Source organism: Ranitomeya imitator, chromosome 1, assembly GCF_032444005.1.
Source record: "Ranitomeya imitator isolate aRanImi1 chromosome 1, aRanImi1.pri, whole genome shotgun sequence".
NCBI classification, from domain to species: Eukaryota; Metazoa; Chordata; class Amphibia; order Anura; family Dendrobatidae; genus Ranitomeya; species Ranitomeya imitator.
Window position 1 is genome coordinate 351,577,304 of NC_091282.1, and position 20,680 is coordinate 351,597,983.

The window sequence follows — 20,680 nt, forward strand, 5'->3', positions numbered from 1 at the left end:
GGCTAGGGATGCTGGATCTGTCTCCTCCCTCGGCGGCCGCAGTGCTCTCCCTGCAGCCGCACTGCTCGGCAGCCGCGAGGTCTTCTCATACGGCGCGACAGCCTGACAGGCTGCCGCGCCACTTCCCCTGCGCCCACACCACTCGGCGGCTGCAGTGCGTCCTGTGTCTGCGCGGCGGCCTTGGCAGGCTGCCGCGCTGCTTAGTCCCTGCGGCTCACTGCTCCGGCGCCGCAGTTCTCTTTTCCGGCGGCGCCGGCCCCTAATTTAGGTCCCGGCTTCGGCCGGGGCCTACATCCGGTGCCGCGACTCTGCCACTTCCGGTTTGTTCGGGCGGGCTTTTCTCCCGCCCGACAACCTTCTCCCCGCATTCTCCGCCCACCGGCGCCATCTTGGTGCTCCCACTACAGGCGGTTTGCTCTGTCCCCATTTCTATACAGAGCGGCTAGCTCCGCCCACTACTCCCAGCCGCCCCATTCGGCCAGGGATCACAGCTATTGTGCTGGGGAGCGTTCTCCTCCGGACCCGGTGGCTGTTCGCGCCAAGGCCCCCCCCTCCTCCCCCTTTTGATCTACGTGCTGGTCCTTTCCAACCAGTGTGTTCTGCACCGGCCGGGTTCCCGCCTCCATCTTCATGCTGGTGCCCTGGACCTGTGTCCTAATACTTGTCACAGTTAACAACCTTGGAGCAGACTACAGGATACTACACCTGCTGTGAGTAGCGCTGCTTAGCTGTTTGGCCCTCCTCTCTGCATCTCTCCTGTTCCCCTAACCTTCTGGCATTCCTTAGTAGGTATGCTTACCATGCCTAATCCTATAGGAGGGTGTTCTCGTCCTCCTTTCATGCAAGCCGGTCACTGGTGTAATTATATTCTATAACCGTGCAGACCCGTGCAGCCACTGGCGTAATGCAGTCACTGGTGTAATACGTAATAGTACTCTAAAGCAGTCAATGGTATATCAGTACTCTAGACCCATGCAGTCACCGGCGTAATGTGTAATAGTCCTCTGGAGCCGCGCAATCATTGGCGTAGTAGCTCTCTAGAGCCGTCACTGGCATAGTAGTACTAAAGCCGTGCAGTCTCTGGTGTAATAAGTGCCCTAGAGCCGTGCAGTTACCAGCGGGGTTTGGTAGTATGCCCCACGCTGCCATCATCTGTGCCACGGTCCGCCCCTCACCCTCCACAGGGAGATGGACCATTATAAAGCCTGCCATATGGCGTTCTCTTCATAGAGGTTTCAGTTGCACATTTCTCCTTGGAGTCTCTGCTGTTGTGATTTCTGCTATTGCGGACCTGTGCCTTGATTTTCAACGGTGGGAGCCTCAGCTATTTCTCTACACACAGCGATGCTAGAGCCCTGGCATATCAAACGCTTCCATTTCTCCTGCTCACAGGCACCCGCCCTCCATCTTCCTGCAGCCCCTCCGGATGCAACCATTACACTGCTCTAAGCAGAGAGAGGAGCTGCTCCTACCCACTGCACGACTGCAGTGTTCAGACCTGACTTCCAGCTGGTTAAGAGTCCGTATTTCCCAGCAATGTCTGCTGTGACTCAGTGGATAAAGAATCTGACCACAGATCGCAGGCGCAAAGGTTTGAACTCAGGTGCACAACAGAGAGTAGTGTTTTGGCTCTCTGTTGACAAGCCTACTATTCTACCTTCAGGAGAATGAGCATGGCAGGACATACTTCAAGACAGACTCCGTGCTGCGGCTTACTACACGGAAGCTGTTATTCTGCATAAGGCCGTCGGGTATCATGACCTAGACCGCAACACAGAATCAACTCTCGCCTATACCCTTCTCCAGGGTTCTCCCGTACTCTATCTGCCATAGTCGCAGGATACCAGGAGCCGATCGCAGCAGTACTTCCTCTGCCATAGTCGCAGGATACTGAGCCAATCGCAGCAGTACTCTATCTGCCATAGTCGCAGAATACCGAGAGCCGATCGCAGCCGTACGCTATCTGCCATAGTCGCAGGATACCGGGAGCCGATCGCAGCAGTACTTTATCCGCCATCCAGGTTTCACACGCACCACCTTCCAGGTAGAGTATGTTATTTGAAACGGATCAGTCGTGTCTTGGATTAACCACCGCAGTGGTTCCAGCGTTCTGTACTGTATTCAGGTAAGTCAGGTGCACTCCCCTACTCCTCCCGTCGATTGCAGCAGTGCTATCCGCTATCCAGGTTTTAGATGTCATCTTCCAGACACATTGTCAATACCTGCCGTCGTCCCAGTGGATTAGACGTGCCCGAGATCGATTGCTGCATTGGTCCTGCTCTTTTGATCTAGAGTCAGGTATGTCAGAAACGCCCTCTATCACTCTCTTAAGGGTCTTTTGCAGCATCTGCCTAGGCTCCCCTTTAGTCACCACTCAGAGAGAGGTGCCCGGTATTTATCACTTCTGGTTGGGTGCCGCCGCAGTTACAATCCGCATTCAGGTGAGTCAGAGGCGCAACTTTTATCGTGTGCTTCACGTTCAATAACGTCTGTGATCTATTAGCAGCTAAACAGAACATCTACCACGTACCTCAAGGCGGATCTCGGTGCCACAGGATGGACCTCAGTGGCAGCATAAGTGGCCAGTCCACTTTCAGGTAGGTCGGACTTGCCGGTGTCAGGTACCGACTGGTTGCAGTTTTTCTTCAGCCACGCACTGGGCCTTAATTGCGTGTTGCTCCCCAGGGACCTTTTCTCTCCATTCGGTTATTCGGGCCTACCACCAACTATCCAGTAGGTCAGTTTACAGTGCTGTCCTAGATCTATCTGCACTATCCAGTGCGTTACTCCTATCATATAGGATTTACAGTATTATACGTTCTGGATGTCTTTTATGGAGTCAGAGCCCATATAATACCTTGACCCAGGATTGTTAACGGCACTATCCTAGGGGCCTTTGAACTACCTCAATACAGAGCTTCCTATTTATGTGTCTGTACTTAACTCTTTTTTTCTTACAGACACTGGATTCAACCCCGAGCAGCTCCAGGATTTTATTTCCGACTGTGGCAGGAACAGGTTCTTCCACCTCGGATAGGAATTGGATCTTACTCCATGCAAGCATCGTCCAGTGTACAAGTCTGCTATACGCCTGGATCCAATGATGGGTTTTTGTGATAATACGTGCCTTCTTTCAGCAGGATTCGTATCCCTTTCACTGTTATCCTCGTTTGTGTGTATCTTATACTTACGTAAGTAGATCCACACACTTCCATCCTCTCCCCGTTCCAGAGGGTCCGGGACGGATAGGGTCACTCATGTCGTCGTAGGTAAGGATCTTCCTTTTGGCAGTCAAGTTTTGTTTTTTGTTTTTTTTTTTATGGGGCCTATGTACTCCTTCTAGGGCCAACCTGCCATGGAATTGACATACTCCAGGTTTTCCATGGACTCTCCTCCCTTGACTGCTCATGTCCGATTGTGCCTATCAATGCCCATCTTGTCATGCTTTCTAGCAGGTTCCCAGTACCCTACTCTCATGTCTTTTCTTGTCATTTCAATGTAATGGTCTTTTCTGGGTTTTCTCTTGGAATCCTTAGTTCAACAGTTCCAAAGAGGGAAGCGTCTCGGTTTTCCTATATTCCCTCTCTCCTGAGCTTACTGCGAACTGGACCTCTTCTCCGTCTCTGGACCTTTCAGTTTCCAGCTTTTCCACCGATAGTCCTCCTCTCCAACAGAGAACATCCCTCAAGGATACCAACGACGGACTAATAGTCCATGGCAAGGTCGACCATTGAAGTGTCCGCCGCTACATTGTACCCTACCTTTGTCTCCACCTAGACAGCAAGGTTTATAGATGCATGGGCTAAGCTGCTCCATCAGGGCACCCTTCATGGAGTCCGATCGGAGAAAATCGCTGTCCTTGTGGACTAATTTATTCCTGCAGGAAGTACATGGTATCCGTCCCCGCGGATGCAGGTGCTGCTTGGACCTCTAGCTATAGGGTGCCCTTCCGAAGGATCTTTTTGCTTAAGGCGTGACAGGACTTATCCTCTAGGAAGTCCCTCACAGCTTGCCTTCCGAGGGTTTCCGTCAGTTTGTCTCCAACTTGAACCAATAATTAAGGGGGTCATCGGAGGGACAGGGTCCTCCTTGGACCGCGTGTGCTTTCCTTTATTTTATGGAAGCCTTTATCCAGGTCTTCCTTTTTTCTTCAAGACATCGGACACTCCTGCATTTTTGCGAGGGGCGAGTACTTTTTCGTTTTATACCTTCTTTTTAGGCTCTCAACCACTTCCAGAGTCTGTGGCAGCAGTTTTGTACATTCTGTGGATCACAGGTTCAGTACTCTGCCCTTACCTTGCCGAGGTTCTCCATGGTTCTGTTCATCATTCTTGATTCCCTTCCCTTCGTCCTGCTCGGACTCATCCTTTGTAGCGTTCTCTCATCACACTACCGGTCAGGGCGAGGTACGTCTACTCAGCTAAGGCCCCGTTTTCAGTATAGGGCTCGGCGTAGAGAGGCCCTCCGGCCTCCAAATCGACGTATGCCCGCAAAATCCGGTCAGCAATGTTTAGATTTACCAGGTCAGAGCAGTGCTCCTCTTTCCAGTTTTTAAGGCGCACTCTACCCGGGCAGCGGGCGCCTCCCGGCCGTGCACATATAGGGCCTCTGCCTTGCACATCTACAGACCGATGATCGGTCCTCCACATGTTCGCGAATCTTCCATGCCTAGCTTAGGCGTATGCCGGCTTAGGTAGGAAGACCTTGCAGGCGACGGTGGTGAGTTCCTCTGACCTAGATTGGAGTTGACTGCTGTTCCCGCCCCAGGGACTGCTTTGGGACGTCCCATGGTTTCCTGTGTCCCCCAATGAGGCGATAGAGAAAACAGGATTTTTCGTTGCTTACCGTAAAATCTGTTTCTCGGAGCCTTCATTGGGGGACACAGCACCCTCCCAAGTTGAACAGCTCTGTTTATTGTGTTATACTGTTAACGTTTGAGTTCTTTGAACACTCTTTGAGTGTTTGAAACTGTTAATCTGTACAGCGCTGCAGAATTTGCTGGCGCTAGATGAATATAGAGTATTATTATTATATTATTATTATTCTTTCTCTTTTACACGTTGCTTCTCCTACTGCTTTCTCACTAACTGAATATCCTACTTCCTGTCGGTAGGGTGTACACTGCAGAGGAGGAGCTAACTTTTTTATTTGCATAGTGTCAGCCTCCTAGTGGCAGCAGCATACACCCATGGTTTCCTGTGTCCCCCAATGAAGGCTCCGAGAAACAGATTTTACGGTAAGCAACGAAAAATCCTGTTTTATCAAATTCTTTACAGTGTGAGCATTTTTGCATGTTTTAGTATAGTGTTTTACACATATATTGTTTCTTTTTAGAATGTACAAATATACATCAAATCGTTTCAAAACACGAGCTGAACAGGAGGTGAAGAAGGCAGAACACATGTCAAAAATTGGTACTGTGGGGCAAGAGGGGATATTTTTAACATTGTATTTTTATTACTAGAGATCCTTAGAAACTTGGTCAAATCACGTTTCACACCAAATAACCTAATGAATATTGAATAAATGTACCTGTTTATTATGTTTGTGTTCCCATTACTATCAAATGTAAACCATATGTAACCATTTCAATGGCTGTTTTTTTGCATTTGTGTTATGAAGAACAGATTTTAACATCGTTAGGGTACATGTAAAGTACCATGCAGTGTTTGTATATATTTTTTCTCTGGGAAGCAAATATTGGAAAAAAAAACAAAACATTTTTACTTTTTTTTTTGCTGGTACTGTGAAAAGCATCTTTTAATTTGCATAAAAAACACAAGATAAAAAGCTGAATGTCAAAATGGCTTTAGTCGCTAAGTGTCACCCTCCTCTTTTGACAGCGGAGGAGAAAGCTCGGGAGGCAGAGAGTAAAGCAAGAGCCTTGGAGTCTCGTCTTGGAGATGACTTGTCCCGGGATTCCAGGGTAAGGCTGATTTTCTAATTTTTATACACAGCAATTCTTAGTATTGACTCCTTCCTGATATTTGATATACATGTATGTCATGAATAGGAAGAAGTTTATGCAACATGGTGATATTTTGGGCATACGAGCAGTGCCTGTGCAGTCACTGCTGTGGGCTGTGGTCACTTAGCCATATGTTCTCTCATATGAGAGAATCTGGCCGATTATGATAAGTCAGCTAAAATTCTGCCAGTTTCATCCGAGTGTCATCTTAGTGTGATACAATTTTCTCATGCAAAATAATCTGATCACAGGTGTGGAGAAGACTGTGAATTTAATTTCTCCATTGTATGCGTAAATCTGCTGCATTCGGATGACATTGTATGGGTGTGCATGGTCCAATATCTTATTTTTTTTTTCCCTTCTTCGTCTCATGCTGAACTGGCATTACAAAAAAACTCTAGTCGGCACTACCCCATAGTATAACACTGAGACGAGTGTTAACCAATGAAAGATTGGATAACATTCATCCAAAGTATACTCTCATGAGAATGAGTCCTTACTGACAGCCAAGCTCCTGCAGCCATAGCCAGGGCTAGTGTTTGCACCAATTCTGACTGTTCAACTCTCCAAACGCCATGTTCAATAGTGACCACAGCATCTAGATGGTTTTGATCGGGAGGGGGAACGCTTTGTCACTCAGTCGGCCCTTCACGACAAGATTACGGAGTTCCATTATTTGCTATTGCAACTCGAAACCAAGCATTATCCTCTGGGCCAATATACTTGAATTATTGCAGTGCACTAGACCTGTAAGTTTCACACTAACATAAGACCTGTTAGGACTTGCTTGTGGCCACTGTAGCTGGCCTACTCGGCACTCTTCACCAGTGTATTAAACAAGTTGTCTGTCACAGCACTGTTGCCGGATAGTGCTCCTACTCGATCCCTAAAGCTAGGGGCGCCCTAGATATCCCTCCTGTGAGGATTACTTCTGATGGTGAAGATGCCGGGGCTACGTGCCTTGCTGAGCTCCTAAATCAGCACTTATCTGTCCCTTTCACCACCCAGGGAAGTAGTAAGTTGTAGTGGATTAAAATACACAAACCAGACTAACAAGGGAAGATGTACAGGGATAAATGAAAATAAGTCATACAAATTTGCACTTACAAACTACAGAGTGGAACACTGAAAAGTAAAGGAAGGAAAACTCAAATAGGAGAGGATGAGGATATGCACACAGACAAATCACCAAGCGAAAAACACTCAAAAACCCTCCTCAAACAACCAACCCTCCAACTCCAGAACCAGGCAGTATGAAAGGAACACCGTCATCCCTGATTGCCAAAGTCAAATATATATAGCAGAAGGGAGTGGCCAATACTGAATAGTTGAGGTCATCAAAGCAGGAAAGCTCCAGGAGCTATCAACTGAACAGATTAACCCCTACACTATCAGAAACCTTCACTTTTTAGTATGATGGTGAAGTGCTTCTTATCACTCTGAGTTTATTGACTGTAGTGAAGTCCATTTGGTCTTCATTCGGTTGTCAATCATTTTAACTTAAAAAAAAAATATATTGCCCTGAGGAAGCCATACTCTGTGGCGATACGCATGGGGCTCCTTCCTCCACATACAATGCTATGACTGGGTGATATTCATTTATCTTATTCACCAACCCGTCTATTACATAGCGTTCTCCTGGGACTTTTGTCTTTTTACTATAATACAATCGCTGTGATTTGCTGTTTAGAATTGAACAGCCAATTGCACCGTTTCTCAGTGTTCAGGCAATCAGATTGCCTGAAATACTGATGTGCAGCCTACGATCGGCTCTGTAAGAGCCCTGATCATAGGCTGGAGCCTATCCACGCCTGTGTCACCAGAGCTAGCTCTGGTGCAATCGATTACATCGATGGCACCAATTGGAGCGCGCAGACATGCTGTGACCGCCCTGTACTTCTTCATTCTAGCTGTGGATTTGTACAGGGCGGTCACGGTGTACGCCGTGCGGGACCTTGTGGTCCCAAAGAATCCTGTGCATCGCTGTTCCTGCTAAATAAAGAAGAGATCCTGATTCTTGCTTGATCTTTCATAATCAACCCAATCCCTCTCTCTCCCCAATTTCTCCCCTCCTCACCCCCCCTCCCTTTTCCGTGCGTCATGCAGCTGCCTAGCTTTGATCAGTGACACAAATCGCTGATCTGCACTCGGGTGCGCACTATTTTCTGGGACTTTTTTTTGTCCCTTTTCATTTTTCTCCCTCTCTTCGCCCCTTGCACTACTCCATGTGTGCATCCTACAGCCGCCAAGCCCCAATCAGAAGCATACCACTGATTAGCACCTGTGCTTGTTTTTGGCAATGACTTTTTTTTTTCTTTCCTGTGTGTCCTACAGCTGTCGAGTGCTGATCACTGGTGCACATCAGTGATCAAACTCCGATTGTTTGGGTTTATTGTTTGGTTCTTTTTCACAAAGAAAAAAAAATTAGGGTCCTCAGTGAACAGCCTCCGGTTGTTGGGGGGGGGGGGGGGTGTGTGTGTGAAAAGAATAAAAAAATATATTAGGGCCAGTAAAAATATACTGTAGTAAACGGCGACTACATCAGTATTAACTAAATTGAGTCAGGTTTAGTGTCGGTTGCAGGCTCTCTGTCTTCAGCGGGGAATATACTGACCGTGTGGGAGAGGATCCCACCCTCCTTTTATTTTTCCAACTCCTCTTCCTCTAGTGATACCAAACCGCCACGCAGACAGAAACGGAACCAGCTTCCACCGTTGCTGACCCCGTATGGACCTCACCTCCTGAAAATCATGAGCTACAGATTCCTGATTTTGTGGTGCAATTGACAGCACTGGCCTCACAGAAATTGACTTTTTTAAAGTCTTTCTCTCCAAGGATTTTAAAAATCTGTGTCGCATAAAAATTGTTGCGCGTACAAATTTGTATCCCAAAATCCAACTTGATCATTTGCCAACTGCAACCCTGTAGACACAGTGGAAATGACGACATTTTGAGACCTCGTTCTTCACATCGGGTTAGTGAACAATCCAGAAATTCGGCAATATTGGAGTGTTGTCGTTTTGTATAACACTCCAGTGTTCCTCATGGCTATGGCACAGACACGCTTTGAGGCCATCCACAAATTCTTGCATTACAGTGATAATGCACGGTGTCCTCTCCGAGATGACCCCAACTTTGACTGACTTTTCAAAGGTCAGCCGGTCATTGAGTACTTCAGCAACAAGTTTGCTTAGGTGTACAGCTCCCCAAAGGAACATCTGAGTGGATGAGTCCCTAATACATTTCAAGGGGATGCTTAAATTCCTGCAATACCTGTCCAGTATGAGGTATGAAATTAAGATCTACAAACTGTGAGAGTACCTCCCGAATGCACCCCCCCCCCCCCAACCGCCCTCCTGATAGTGGGAAAATTGTGTGGGATTTGATGCATCCACTGCTGGACCAATGTTATCACCTTTATGTAAATAATATACCAGCATCCCACTCTTCAAGTTTCTGTCTGCACCCGGTACTGTCCGCAAAAATCAGTTATCCCTAGAACGCTAATTCGCCAGCTGGTCAAAGCGTGAGAGCAGAGCCCAATGCAGTGATTACATGCTGGTGCTCAAGTACAAGAGGGATGTCCTCTTGTTGACCATCATACATGATGATGGCAGCACCCCCACTGCTGTACAAGATACCTCTACACAGATCATCAAACCAGGCTGTGTACTGGGGTAGAACAAGAACATGGGGGGAGTTTGATCTCTCTGATCAAGTCCTCCAGCCATACAGTGCCATTAGAAAAGCCAAGGTCTGGTACAAATAGGTGGCTGTGTGCATCGTACGGATGTCAATGTTCAACACTTTTGTGCTATTACGATGTTCAGACAAGACGGTATGTACCTTCAGTTCCAGAAGGTCACTACCTTCTAAGGCTCTAATCTTTGGCAGTCAGGAAGGAGCGGGCCCCAGTACTTCTGGAACTGAAGGTGCCAGTGTTGTACCAGGGCAACATTTCCCTGATGAGGTCCTCAAACTGGAAAGATAGGAAGGACCCAAGAAAAGGTGCAAAGTGTGTTACAGAAGTGGGATACGAAAGGACACTAGTTATCAATGTGACACCAGCCCTGACAAACGTTGTCTGTGTATGAAAGCCTGTTTCAGAGTCTACCACTCATCCATTGACTAATAAATTTATTTCTGATTTGGAAAACTCACGTATTCCAACCTGACATACATTACACAACTTGTATGCCAACCTGATTCAAGCTACTCTACTCATGTATGCCAACGTGACGTACACTACACAACTTACATATGTAAATTTTTTAATGTGGTAGCATATCGGGAAAACAAAAGATCAATTCCAATATAGGGTCACTAGTGGGAGTTTCCACTATTTAGGGCACATCAGGGGCTCTCCAAACGCAACATGACGCCCGCAGACCATTCCATCAAAGTCTACATTCCAAAACTTGTTCCTTCCATTCCTAGCCCTGCAATGTGCCCGAACAGTGGTTTTCATCCACATATGGGGTATCAGCATACTCCGGATTAATTGCACAACAACTTTTGGGGTCCAAATTTTCCGGTTACCCTTGTAAAAAATAAATAAATAAATTAAAAATTGGGGTCTAAAAGATATTTTTTGTGGGAAAAATGTTATATTCATGGCTCTGTTATAAACTTGTGTGAATCACCTGGGGGTTTAAAGTGCTCACCACACATCTATGCAAGTTGTTTGGAGGGGTGCTGTGGGGTCTAGTTTCCAAAATGGGGTCAATGTGTGTGTGTGTGTGTGGGGGGGGTGGGGCGTTGTTCAACTGTTAATGCACATCAGGGGCTCTATAAATGCGACATGGCGTCCGCTCTCAATTCCAACCAATTTTACATTGAAAATGTCAAACTGCACCTTCCCTTCCGAGCCCCGCCATGTGTCCAAACATCGTTCCCCTTCCCCCCTCACATATGGGGTATCTGTGTATTCAGGAACAATATTTGTGGTCCAATTTCTCCTGTTACCCATGTGAAAATAAAACATTTTTTTTGTTAAAGTAAATGTTTAGTGAAAAAATTAAATGTTCATGTTTTCTTCCTCATTGCTTCAGTTTTCGCATAGCATGTGAAGGGTTAATAAACTGTATATGTGGTTTTAAGCACGTTAACAGTTGTAGTTCTTAGAATGGTGTCACTCTGTGTTTTTTGTCATGTAGGCACCTCAAAGTAATTTCAAATATGTGGTCCATTAAAAGAAAAAAAGTTTTGTAAATTTTGTTGTAAGAATAAGAAATTGCTGGTGAACACTTAAGGGCATAATAATTCAAAGTTTGAAAATTGCCAAATTTTCACCAATTTTTTTCCCAGAAATAAACGCAAGTCATATCAATTAAATTATACCACTATCATGAAGTACAATATGTCACGAAAAAAACCATCCCTGAATCAGTGGGCTCTGCTGAAGAGTTCCAGAGTTGTTACCACATAGCGACACTAGTGAGACACTTGTAAAATTTGACCTGGTCTTGAAGGTGAAAACAGACTCGGGTGAAAGGGTTAATATTGCAAAAATTCCTTTCTCTCTGATCACCAATGGCTTACCTTCATTATTTATTTCAGCATCTTCACATTTCTGTCTTTAGGTGATCTTTCAGTTATAACATCTGTCTTTTATGTTTTTCAGTTTACACTCGTTATTTTTCTGTTTCAGGCCGCTCTCAGGCAGGTGCAAAATACAGCAATTACTGCCCGTCGGGAGGCAGATGTGAAAAAGCGCATTAAAGAGGCAAAGCAACGGTAGGCTATTTGGAGAAGTTTTTGCCCTGTCACCTAGTCTACTTTGGGCAAAGCTCAGTTTAGTGGTTGTAATCTTATGTGTTTCATGTCATGTACCGTATATACTCAAGTATAAGCCAAGACAGAGACACCTAATTTTATCACAAAATAATGGGAAAACTTATTGATTCGAGTATAAGCTGGGTATGCATTGTCCCCTCATCCCTATCCTGGTATGCACGGCCTCCTCGTCCCTATCCTGGTATGCATTGTCCCCTCATCCCTATCCTGGTATGCATGGCCCTCTCATCCCTATCCTGGTATGCATGGCCTTTTTGTCTCTCTCCTGGTATGCATGGCTCTTCATCCCTACCCTGGTCTGCATGGCCTCTTCACTCCTATCCTGGTATGCATGGCCTCCTCATCCCTATCCTGGTATGCATGGCCCCATCAGAAAAACATTTAAAAAAAAAAAAATCCATCCTAGTCACCGTCCCTGCGCTTCCTCGCACTGTCTTGTTCCAGTGCCAGCAGCTGCGGGGCGATCACATGTGCCTGCTACTTAAGGACCCTCCCGCTACTGGGACCCCCTCTCAAGTAAAAGCCGAGGGGGCTTTTCTTCATCGCTTCATTGGGAGACACGGGTAACCATGGGTTTATGCTGCTGTCGCTAGGAGGCTGACACTAGGCACAAAAGGAAAATAGCTCCTCCTTTGCAGTATACACCCACTGACAGGCATCAAGTACCTCAGTTTAAGCCTAGTGTCTGTAGGAGGTGGACCTGGATCTGCTACCAGATCCGCATTTTCCCTTTCAGGTTCCCTGTTTGTGTTTATTAACTTTTCCCTTTGTCTTTCAGGTTCTCCTTGTGGTAACGGGGTGTAATTTCTCACCATGTTTTCCTGTACTTCTGCGACTGAGAGAGTAGTGTGAAGGCACCCACATCGCCCACTCTCAGGCCCGCAGGCAGCACCTAATCCCCTATCACCTTTACGGGTGTTTCAGGGTGATTCCTGGTGGCCGATCCTTTGCCTTTTACCCACCCCACCCCTCTCCTCGGAGAGGGCTGGGAGGAAGACTGTGGTCACCAGCGGTGGCCTCCCCCCTTCTTGTAAGGGGTAGGTGCCGTCGTCTGCACAGTCTGTATATGGTGCCGGAAAGTGGATCTCGGATTCCAGCGACCCTCTCCCATCTGGGGTCTCCTGATGTGATCCTCATCACTGCAGAGAGACTGGGACTCAACGCAGGTATGTCACCCTCCTCTCCCTCCGCAACGGCAGGCGTCATCCTTCGTCGCAAGGGAACAGGGCGGCGTTAGCGGTAGGGATCACCCGGCAGCCTCAACCATTTTTCCCGCTCAGCTCACTACCCCCCTTCCTTTCTTCTTTCAGCCAGTCACCATCACGCATTTAAATTGCGCGCTCTTTTTGTCCAATAGGAGGCCTCTTCCTTTGAGTCTGGCCACTCCCCCCCCAGCGCGCTTTCTCCATTCCTATCACGGAGCTTCTCCTTCCTGGCTGTTCAGGCCCGTTGTGTCAGCCAATTGGAGGGGGACCTTTGTTTTCGCCACAGGCAGATTGTCCTGGCTGTTTCCGCCCCTGGTGTGTCAGCCAATAGGACACTTTCTTTCTTTTTGGTCGGCAGTTAGCAGCGCTGTGGGACAAGCCGAGGAGACTCTGCATACCGCTGCGCGCTCTGCAGACTTGCTGGCGCTCTGCACAAGAGAGGACGCTCCGCAAAGGGGGACACAGCTCCTACATTTCTTTCTGCTGTTCATCGCTGGCATCGGGTAGGCACTGTTTTTTTTTTTTTTTTTTTTGGTCTGGCTCCTCCACAGCAGTACCCCCGAAGCTCGACTTATGCCCAACCCTAGAGAGGCTTCTTCTTGCCCCTCTAAGCCCACTCTGATTCACTATGCCTGTGCCCTTTGCAAAAGAAAGTGTGCTCTAAGGCCAGTCTTCCCCTTGCTGCCTGTCCTGCAGCCCGTCTGCCGCTCAGGAGCCCTCTAAGGCTGTTTTCACACTAGCGTCGGCACGGGCCCGTCGCAGTGCGTCGGGCCGACGTACCGACGCATACTGTGAAATAAAATCACAACGGGGGCAGCGGATTCGGTTTTTCAACGCATCTGCTGCCCCATTGTAAGGTCCGGGGAGGAGGCGGAGGAGTTCCGGCCACGCAAGCACGGTCGGAAAAAGCGGAACCGACAGACAAAAAAAAGTTGCATGCAACGTTTTTTGTCCCGACGGACTGCAGAAACACGACGCATCCGTTGCACGACGGATGCGACGTGTGGCAATCCGTCGCAATGCGTCGCTAATGAAAGTCTATGGAGAAAAAACGCATCCTACGGGCAACTTTGCAGGATGCGTTTTTTTTTTCTCCATTGCGACGGAGGCCAAACGACGCTAGTAGCCGAACGCCCGGGATGAGAGCACATCCCTCCCACCAGAGTGGGATGTTGCCATGTCACAGTTGGTCTGCGACCTGACAAAAGCTTCACAGTCCTTGGTCCAGGTCCTGGAACGACTCCAACATTTGTCCAATGCCACCAGTGCGCCGAACGCCTCTCACAGTGATTTGCACGCACCTGGCCTCGACCTTCACAGGGACAAATCGGACACAAGACAAAGGAAGCGGGCTCTTTCCGTTTCTTCCTCCAGTTCTTCGGGTCCCTCTGCATCCTCCCGGATGCTCTCTCTCCCCCCCCCCCCCCCCCCAAAACATACGTTAATGGGCTGCTGTTAACGCAAGTGCCGACATTCCATTGCGCTAGCACAGATAGAGCATCTGCTAGCTTTATCTGCGCTAGCAGTGACAGACCCGGAAACGCTGCAGCCTGCGTCTCAGGGTCCGTTACTCAATGACGGCACATCGCTAGCGCACGCCCATTGTGGGCGTGCGCTATCGATGCATCCGACATAGGAATTAATGGCGGCGTTAATGGACTACGTTACACCGCGTTATGCCACTGTGTAACGTAGTCTGTCTAACGGACGCCATTAGCGCAATGTGAACCCGACCTTACTGGCCTTGCCTTCCAAGGCTCTAGACTTTTTGGGTCCAATCTGAACGTCTTTTTATTTTCAATAGTTTTTATTTAATTTTCTCACATAACAAACAGAATTCCGGCTGCGCAAGGCCCCAACAAAGGCAATTAAGCCAAGATATTGCAAGAATATTTCAAAACAATATGCGTAACAGATGATGTATGCGAATAATTGTTTTTTTCTTCCTTATTTATTTTTTTTCTACCTTTCTCCTCTTACCTTTCTCCTCTTTCCCCCTCACTCTTAAGTCTTTTACTTATCTAAATTTTGATTGATTGTGGGTTCTAACGAGGCATGTGACTCATCTGTCTTAGAAGGAAGACACTACATCCAATGTTAATTGTGTTTAGAAATACCTTGTATAGCAATAACAAGAGCCAGTTATTAACTTAACAATTTCCATTAAGGTCAGCGGGCCAGAACGCAAGATTGACCCAATAACTGTATACTGTGTTCCAAGTTATTATGCAAATTGGATTTAAGTGTCATAAAGATTTAGTTGTTTTGTTTTTCAAATAAACTTATGGATGGTATTGTGTCTCAGGGCTCAATGGATCACCGAAATCAGTCTTAAACACGTGATAATTAGTTTTCAAGGTGATCCTAATTAAAGAAAAACTACTTAAAAATGATGTTCCACATTATTAAGCAGGCCAGTTTTCATGTAACATGGGAAAGAAAAAGGATCTCTCTGCTGCCGAAAAGCATCAAATAGTGCAATGCATTGGTCAAGGGACGAAAACATTAGATATTTCCCGAAAACTTAAGCGTGATCATAGTACTGTTAAGAGATTTGTGGCTGAATCTGAGCACAGACTTGTTCGTGCTGATAAAGGCATAATGAGGAAGGTTTCTGCCAGGCAAGTTCATCGGATTAAGAGAACAGCTGCTTAAAAGCCATTACAAACCAGCAAACAGATATTTGAAGCTGCTGGTGCCTCTGGAGTCCATCAAACCTCAAGGTGTAGGATCCTTCAAAGGCTTGCTTTGGTTCATAAACCTACTATTCGGCCACCCCTAAACAGTGTTCACAAGCAGAAACGGTTGCCGTGGGCCCAGACATACATGAAGACTAATTATCAAACAGTCTTGTTTACTGATGAGTGTCGAGCAACCCTGGATGGTCCAGATGGATGGAGTAGTGGATGGCCACCATGTCCCAACAAGGCTCCGACGTCAGCAAAGAGGTGGAGGAGTCATGTTTTAGGCTGGAATCATGGGGAAACAACTGGTAGGGCCTTTAAGGTTCCTGAAGGTGTGAAAATGACCTCTGCAAAGTATAGAGTTTCCGACTTACAACTTTCTTCCACAGTATAAAAAGCAGAAACGTGCCTTCAGGAGCAAAATAATCTTCATGCATGAAAATACACCATCTCATGCTGCAAATAATACCTCTGAGTCATTGGCTGCTATAGGCATAAAAGGAGATAAATTCATGGTTTGGCCACCATCTTCCCCTGACCTCAACCCTATAGAGAAACTTTGGAGTATCATCAAGCAAAAGATCTATGAGTGTGGGAGGCAGTTCACATCAAAACTGCAGCTCTGGGAGGCAATTCTGACTTCATGCAAAGAAATACAGGCAGAAACTCTCCAAAAACTCACAAGCTCAATGGATGCAAGAATTGTGAAGGTGATCTCAAAGAAGGGTTCCTGTGTTAACATGTAACTTGGCCTGTTAGAATGTTTTGGAGTTAAATAGCTTTTTTGTGCAGTGAATGTGACCTCCTCATGCTGCAAATTCAACAAATGAGCATTTTCAGTTCGTAAAACATATCAAATGTTTAGAAATTCTACTGTGCCTAATAATTTGGAACAGTGCATTTAGAGTTTTTATTCATTTTGGAGATTATACTGTTATCATTGGGAGGTTTCTTCAATAAAATTCGATGTACACTCTAACGGGGGATGACTTTTATGAGACTTAGTCATTTGCACCGACCATTTAGGAAATTCGGAGAAAAATATAATTTGCATAATAATTTGGAACATGGTGTATATTCTGAATGATTTTACTAAGAGATAAATGAATGGTACGAATGGAAGGGAAGAGGGGGGAAAAAGAGAGATGGAGAGAGCGGGAGTAGAAAAAAGGGAGGGGGAAGGAGAGCTTGTGCAGCTGATGTCACCTACTAATGGTTTTGCTCAGGTAAATAATGATTGGAAGTTTGGTGAATGCCTGAATAGGATCCAGGGCCACCAGACTTGGATAAATTTGTTGTTGTCTGCAGATGCTTCGGCAGATAATTCCTCCATGTAGCATATGTGTGACAGCTCTTGCTGCCATTCAGACATAGACGGGATTGCTATTGATTGCCAGTGTCAGTGAGCAGCTAAACGTCTTTTTAATAAGAGGTCACTCCTTTTGGCCCTTTTCTGCTTCAGGTGCTTACACCCAGCAGGACCGCTCTTCCGCTCCAAGGGGAAAGGAAGAAGCCGTCTTTCAAACCTTCCCCTCACCGGCGTCCAAAGGATCACTCCTCCAAGTCTTCAGGGTCCCGTGTCAACAGATTTTCCTCAAAGTACTGCTGGAGAGATCAGCGCAAAATATGGTCTTACCCAATGCAGAGTGACACAATATAGTTAGATTATACTCACTAGATGGAGCTATCAAGCTAGCATGTAAAAATATCCGCTGCAGCAGATCTACAGGTCAACAAGTGACTGTACTGTAGGTAGATGAAAGGGTTAATGTGGATTTGGTCCGCGCTGCTGAATAAACGTAGGTCCAAAATGTTTCACATGAAGAATGGTGGTTTTATTCAACGCGTTTCAATGTCTGAACGACTTCATCAGGTAATTCATCATTAGGTAATTATGTGGTATTTCCTGATGAAGAAGTCATTTTAGGCTAAGTGCACACGTTGCAGGATTGCTGCGGAAATTTCCGCGGCAATTCTGCGCCTCCTGCCGCGGGTATATCGCATGCGGAATTGGCATGCATATTCCCGCAGAAAACTAGCATTTTGCAAGCATAATTAGCTTGCAGAATGCTAGCGATTTCCAAGCGATCTGTAGCATCGCTTGGAAAACTGATTGACAGGTCGGTCACATTTGTCAAACAGTGTTTGACAAGTGTGACCAACTTTTTACTATTGATGCAGCCTATGCTGTATCAATAGTAAAAGATAGAATGTAAAAAAAAAAAAAAATGGTTATACTCACCTACCGCAAACAGCTGATCTCCTCAGCGTCTTCCGTTCCTATAGATGGTGTGTGTGCAGGTCCTTCGATGATGTCGCGGTCACGTGACCGCAACGTCATCGCAGGTCCTTCACATACCATCTACAGGAACTGAAGCGGTCGCGTGCAGCGCTGAGAGGCAGGGAGACTCCGGGGGCCATCGAAGGTGAGTATATCACGATTTTTTTATTTTAATTCTTTTTTTTTTTTTTTAAACAATTATATGGTGCCCAGTCCGTGGAGGAGAGTCTTCTCTCCTCCACCCTGGGTACCAACCGCACATGATCTGCTTACATCCCGCATGGTGGGCATAGCCCCATGTGGGAAGTAAGCAGATCAATGCATTCCTAGGTGTGCGGAATACCCGCGATTCCGCAAATTTAATGAACATGCTGCGTTTTTTTCTGGAATGCGAATCCGCTCAGGAAAAAAAATGCAGCATGTGCACAAAAAATGCAGATTGCGTTCTATTAAATAGGATGCTTAATGTGAGCGTTTTTTTTCTTCGGTTTTATAGCGTTTTTATAGCGAAAAACCGTGAAAAAATTGTGAAAAATCTGCTATGTGTGCACACAGCCTTAAACTTTGAAACGCGTTGAGTAAAACCTCCATTCTTCATGTGAAACATTTTGGATATGCGATCATTCAGCAGTGCGGACCATATCCACATTAACCCTTTCATCCATCAACAGAATTTCCTCGGTGTGAGTGGTCACCCCCACCCAGGAATCTCTCCAGGGTGGGAGGCCGGCTTCTTCTCTTCTAGGACGCATGGTTTTCGGTAGTCGACGATGCCTGGGTCATATAGATTGTTACGTCCGGTTACAAAATCGACGCGGGGCCCAGGGATTATGCACGACTTCTCTCCCCTACTTACCCACAGGAGTAATGGTACCCGTTCCCCGAAACGAATGGTTTTCAGGATAAAACTCCAATCTTTTCGTAGTCTTGAAGAAAGACTGATAGATCCGTCATTTCAGAATGGAGTCCCTACGTTTGGTAATCACCTCCATGGAACCGGGAGAATTTCTTTGCTCTGTAGACTTTCAGGATGCTTATCTTCACAGTCTTGTTTGTGTTCAGCATCAGAGATTCCTACGGTTTGCGATCCAGGAGGACCACTATCCGTTCACGGCTCTTCCCTTTGGCCTGGCCTCTTACCCCAGAGTATTCATGAAGGTGATGGCAGCGGTCATGGCCATCCTTCGTTCCAAGGGGATTCTCATAATTCCTTACTTGGACGATCTTATTATCAAAGGGCCGTCCCTCTGAGACTGCGACCAGAGTCTTCAGATTACTCTGGACTCTCTGGTCCGTCTCGGCTTTGTCAACAGCGAGAAGTCCTCCCTGACCCCAACTCAGCACCTGGTGTTTCTGGGTATGAGGTTCGACATGTCCCAAGCTCCTCTTCCCCCTGCGATCCTGGATGAGCGTTCTGGGGAAAATGATTACCGCCATGGAAGCTGTGCCTTTTGCACAGTTCCATACCAGTGCTCTTCAGCTGGCCCTCTTGTCTGCTTGGGACATAAGGACCGTCTCTCTGGACCGGCCTGAGCTTCTGCCCCTCAAGGTGAGGCAATCCCTGACCTGGTGGATACTATACGCCTCAGTCCTGCACGGTAGGTCCTTCCTCCCTCTCCGGTGGCAGTCCTCACCACCGACGCCAGTCTCCTCAGTTGGGGAGCGGTGTTTCTTCATCACACAGCGCAGGGTCGCCGGAACGTCCATGAAGCTCTCCCCATCAATCTTCTGGAGATAAGGGCAGTTGTTCTTGCCCTTTGCCGCTGGCAATCCCTCCTCGCAGGCCAGCCGGTCTGCATACAATTAATGCCACTGCCATGGCTTACATAAACCATCAAGGCAGGACCCGCAGCAAACAGGTCATGGCAGAGGTAACAAGGATTCTGCGATGGGCAGAACGTCATGTTCCTGCCATATCAGCCCTACACATTCCGGGGGTGGAAAATTGGGCAGACTATTTTCTCAGTCGTCAGGGTCTCGTGTTGGGTGAGTGGTCTCTCAACCCAGCTGTCTTAAACCAGATATGCCAGAGAAGGGGCACACCGGACGTCAAGCTGATGGCGTCTCGGATGAACCACAAGGTTCCTCAGTTCATAGCCAGGTCCCGGGAACCACTAGCCATCGGTTGCGATGCCCTAGTGATCCCGTGGTCCCAATTCCAGTTGCCTTATCTTTTTCTGCCTCTCCCCTTGATTCCGAGATTCGTGAAAAAGATGGAGGAGGGAATTTGCGTAATTCTGGCAGCTCCAGACTGGCCAAGAAGGGCCTGGTACGCGGAGCTGGTGAACATGCCCATTGACTCAGCTTGGAGGCTTCCAGACCATCCAGATCTTCTCTCACAAGGCCCCTTTTCCACCAGAGTTCAGTCTCTGAGTTTAACGGCTTGGCCGTTGGGGCCACAGTCCTGAGGGAGGCCGGTTTTTCCCATCAGGTCATTCAGACCATGATTAGGGCAAGAAAACCAGCATCCTTGCGTATCTACCACAAGGATGCTGGAAGGCCTTCTTTCGATGGAGTGAGGACAACAATTTTGTCCCTATGTCTTTTTCCCTTCCTTCCAGCCTGGGGATTCTACAAGTGAGTCTTTATTCTGGTCTATCTCCCGGTACCCTAAAGGGTCAGGTTTCCGCTCTGTCAGTTCTTTTCCAATGAAATATGGCTTCTCGTTCCCAGGTAAAGACTTTTCTTCATGGAGTCGCCCACCTGGCACCTCCTTATCGTCCTCTGATAGATCCATGGGATTTTA

General features: G+C 47.1%; 1 protein-coding gene across 4 annotated transcripts in view; it reads left to right on the top strand.

Moving 5' to 3' along the window:
- Positions 1 to 20,680, top strand: part of MORC2 (MORC family CW-type zinc finger 2) — a 200,292-nt gene that overhangs the window by 85,981 nt on the left and 93,631 nt on the right. For all 4 annotated transcript variants that reach the window (XM_069760271.1, XM_069760281.1, XM_069760277.1 and 1 more), the window contains exons 11-13: positions 5,335 to 5,414; positions 5,844 to 5,926; positions 11,619 to 11,704. In XM_069760271.1, coding sequence (XP_069616372.1) covers positions 5,335 to 5,414; positions 5,844 to 5,926; positions 11,619 to 11,704 — 249 coding nt within the window. The remainder of the gene's footprint in view (positions 1 to 5,334; positions 5,415 to 5,843; positions 5,927 to 11,618; positions 11,705 to 20,680) is intronic.